The sequence below is a fragment of the Frankliniella occidentalis genome, unplaced genomic scaffold, assembly GCF_000697945.3.
Source record: "Frankliniella occidentalis isolate FOCC.00 unplaced genomic scaffold, Focc_3.1 Scaffold170, whole genome shotgun sequence".
NCBI classification, from domain to species: Eukaryota; Metazoa; Arthropoda; class Insecta; order Thysanoptera; family Thripidae; genus Frankliniella; species Frankliniella occidentalis.
The window spans coordinates 218266-222472 of NW_026267296.1; the positions used below are offsets into that span (position 1 = coordinate 218266).

The 4207-nt window shown below is 47.3% G+C and overlaps 1 protein-coding gene across 1 annotated transcript in view; it reads left to right on the forward strand.

Annotated features, from left to right (window-relative positions):
• LOC113213653 (neuroligin-2-like) overlaps window positions 1–3621 on the forward strand; it is a 15236-nt gene extending 11615 nt beyond the window's left edge. The window contains exons 4-5 of the mRNA XM_052271709.1: window positions 1106–1385; window positions 1720–3621. Coding sequence (XP_052127669.1) covers window positions 1106–1385; window positions 1720–1911 — 472 coding nt within the window. The 3' untranslated portion in view covers window positions 1912–3621. The remainder of the gene's footprint in view (window positions 1–1105; window positions 1386–1719) is intronic.
• The last annotated feature ends 586 nt before the right edge of the window (window positions 3622–4207 follow it).

Sequence of the window (4207 nt, forward strand, 5' to 3'; positions counted from 1 at the left end):
CTTGTATATTTCTGTTTAAGTTCACTTTTTTTTCGAGTTTCCCCCACCCCGTCTCCCTTCCTTCTCTCCCCGCGACGAGGGCCTGATCGGAAAGCAAATCATGATTGTGGAAACAAATAATAGTTCTGAGCCTGTGTGTGTGTGTTGTGTAGGGAAAAAGCGGAAAAAAGATATTGCCGGTCCGGAGCTCCGCACAGCTCTGCGCTCCTGATGTGCCTGGACACGCCGATAGCGGGCCGGGCCGGACAATCGACCTCGTCCAGTCCCGTTTGTGTGCTCTGTGCCATATTATGTAAACTGGGGGCGCAGGAGGGCGGCGTCACGCCAAAATGGTTATACGGCGTTGGCTCTATTCATATTTGCCAACGCCGAATGCGAATTGTGCCGTGCGAGCAGTGCGAGGTCGCGCGACGCGCGTCACGCCCAAAGAGTCTCGTTCACCTGCGTTGCACACACTGTGCGTCCTCGGGGCTTACGTGTTGTTTGTTGTTTTTTAGCCCGCCCTTCTGCTTTGTTGTATTGCTTTTTTATGGTTTGGGGAAATAATATCGGGTATACTGTTCGTTACAATACAGTGTCACATTCGTTACTACGTGACATGCCATGCACACAGCCTGTTAGACTGGTCGAGGCGCGATGAGGCGCGAGCCAAGGGTGAGTCACGTCACTGTCACGTTCTAAAGAATGTTGCGTGACATTCTCACCATTGTTACGCACTTTACGTTATTGATTGAATGTGGCGTCACAGTCTATGGATAGCAGTAGTGATAATGTCTGAGGATGTCTCGTGGAGCCTGACGTAAACTAGGCAACAGCACACAAGCACTTCACTTTTTCCCCACTGGTCCTGTTGTTGGACCGGGCGCCTAGAGGTAGGCAACCTTCCGACACCCGTGTGTGATGGACGTGTAGTGGCCTACCTCACGGGCGAGCCAACTCACGCCACCGACTAGTCCAGTGCCACTCGATACTGCACTTAATGACTCATCTGCGATTTATTTTAACAGTAGTTGTTCGAGTTGTTTTAGTGTTCACTCTGACGGATTTCACCCGCAGAGGCATTTGATTTGACCGCTCTAATCCTCCCCTGCTCTTATTCCCACAGGTCCAGCCTGGCACTGGGCGTGACGCTGGGCGCGGGCGGGCTGCTGCTGGTCCTCAACGTGGTGGTGCTGATCGCCATCCTGTACCAGCGCACGCGCAAGGCGCGGCAGGCCCGCCGCAAGCAGGACTCGAGCCCCGGGGGCACGTCGGGCGCCTCGAGTCAGGAGGAGGGCCTCGGCGGCCTCGGCCAGGGCCTCAGCGCGGAGGGCCTCAACGCCATGCCCGCGGCCACGCCCCTCACCGCGCTGGGGGTCACCACGCTGCCGCGCGCCTCCAAGCAGGTGAGGGGACCGCCTGTTGCACACCTGTGGGAGACGCGAGGGGAGGGCTTTGCACACTAGAAAAACAAAGGGGGAACCTAATGCATTTCTAAGGGTGGTAAATTTTAATGCTTATGCCCAGGGAAGAAAGTACTGTCTATAGACATAAAACTTTAACACCTTTGAGCAGCTCTAATACCTTTGCAGTGGTGCGAATTTTTAACGCCTTTGTAACGGCATTGCATCCCCAAGAGTCCTAGCTTTGTTTTGACAGAGTACTGTTTGCATCCCCCTGTATCCCCCCTGTATCCCCCTTTACTTGTGCATGTTCTTACCACCTGTGTTTGTCCCGTAGAACGGGCCCCTGGACGTGCTGCAGGTGGTGCCCCCTCGCTACACCGGCATACCCGTGCCGGGCCCGCCGCCCCCGCGGGTCGTCTGCCCTCCGCCCATCGTCGTGCCGCCGCCCCTGGGCCCGCTCGGGTCCTCTTCGACCAACCCCAGGCCGCCCAAGAAGCGCGTCCAGATCCAGGAGATCTCGGTGTGAGCCGGTGGTGTCTCGCCTGCCGACAAAGACTTGAAATCGCTGGTGCTAACTTTTTGAATGCAATGATAGGGACAGACTATGAAAAGAACTTTTTATTCATTTCTTTAAAAGGAAAGATTTTCACTATATCTGACCTGAAAAAAGGAACACTTAGACGGAAAACGTCTCTTTTAAGGGTAAATTGTTACATTACCTCTAATTCGGACTCTGTTAAAAATCAGTTAGTACGATTCTTTGTTGATTTTTAAAGAACAAATGGATTGGGTCATCAACATATAGTTAAAATCAAGTTTTTAATGTTAATTTTGGCTCCAACTATAATGAATAAAGGGATGCTAGTTCTAAAGAGCAGGTTGTTAGCGCCGATATTATCTAGATGTAAGAAATGATGATTCCATGTGTGTTCCAATAAGTAAATAACTTTCCTGTGTCAAAATAAAAGCCATGCTAAGGGGCAGTTTACAAAATATATGTCACGCCTTTTTGGCCATTTTTCGACCTATTGTCACAGTGAGTTACGATTTTGACTCACTCTCCCTCCCCCTGTGACGTCACATCTTCCCATATTAGATCCCTGGTAATGAATTGAATGACGACATTTACATGTTCTAGGGACGTTAGGGCTGATACAGAGGAACTACAACTATGCGGAAGTTCCGTCTCCCGTCGCTAGATCTCGCTAATCGCGCGGCTCACAAGGGAAGGTTTTCCGGTGATACACTCAGATTTCAATGGCGCTTCAAAGTGTTGTTGTTTTCATCCCTAGATTAGGTTGTGCATTGGATTCAGCTGCCCGTAGGGAGTTTGAAGGTCGTATTACGCGAATTTAATTGAAAATTGGCCAAACTTTTTAGCCTGATTATTAACTTTACATGCACGTATCTCAAGAACTGTTTGAGCTACAGCGCCCAGATTTTGAGGGAAATCATAATTTAGGACGTTCTTTACTTGTAGAAAATTTGAACGAAATCGATTAGGGTCGCAAAAAACGGGTCCGGAGAGGGGGTTGCGACCCTAGGCACCTTTTGGTGAACACCATTGATTTGGTTCAAATATTTTTCATGGAAAGTACTAATTGAAGGATAATTACCTGCAAAATCTGGGCGCTGTAGCTCAAAGGGTTTCGGAGATATGTGTATGCAAAGATAGCAAAAAACCGATGAATTTGGAAAATTTTTGATGACATTCTTGTAAAATGACCCCCCAACTCCCTACGGGCAGCTTAAACCAGTGCCAATCCTAATCTAGAGGTGCAAACAATTACTCTTTAAAGCGCCTTTGAAATCTGACAGTATCACCGGAAAACCTTCCCTTGTCAGAGCTCACTAAATGCCTTCGAAAATAATCATAGTTTTGCAGGAAGTCAGTCAAGGTGTGACGTCACAGAGATCTTGTACCCTCCTACCCCCCCCCCCTTTTCCCTCCCACCCCCGTTGTCACAATTAGTCACAAATTCGGCTACCCCTCTGCCCCCCCCCCCTCCCCAAAAAAAGGGGGTAACGTATTCTGTGAACTGCCCCTAAGTATGATGACTTTGACATATTTACTTGCAAAATGAAAAGATAAGAAGTTGGTTTTGTGACAAGACTTCTGTACTCAGCCTTCCTCGCCTAAACAACCACTGAAAATTAAATATGTTATTTATTCTGTCACGATTCTTCCAGACAACCTACCTATTCATTTTTTAAATAAAAAAATCCTTGTCAGATATTATATTGTATCATTTTGTGACGTGCACTTTTTGCCAGGCTAGTAGCAACACCAACTAGCTCAGTATTTCTCGAATAGGTAGCGTGGCGTGGGTCTTTGCATTGTTGTACACACGCGCCAGAAATAAATTATATTATCTCTTCAAAATACATCACGAACAATGTAGCACAGTGTAAAATGTTCACACTGGCAAAACAAAGGTGTGATATCACACCTTTCAAAGGCATTAAAGTTCGAAGGGCGTTAACGTTTTAGTGTTTACGAAATATTTTCTTCTGAAGCAAACCAAGGTTTGTGGAACTTATATTTTCGCATTCAGCTCAAAATTCTACTTCGAACGAGCCTACATATGAGGTGTGTCTGAAGAACAGCGAAAGAAGTAACTGACCTTCAGGAATCTAGTACATTTCTTTCCTTTGGGATATGAACCCTTTCACACATGTAGGCTTGATCGAAGCGGAAGTTGTAGATGAGTACGAAAACATAAGTCCTACAAACCTTGGTTTGCTTCATCAGAAAATATTTCGGGAAAACTAAAACGTAAACGACTTTATAACTGTAACACCCCTGGAAAGGTGTTAAGTCA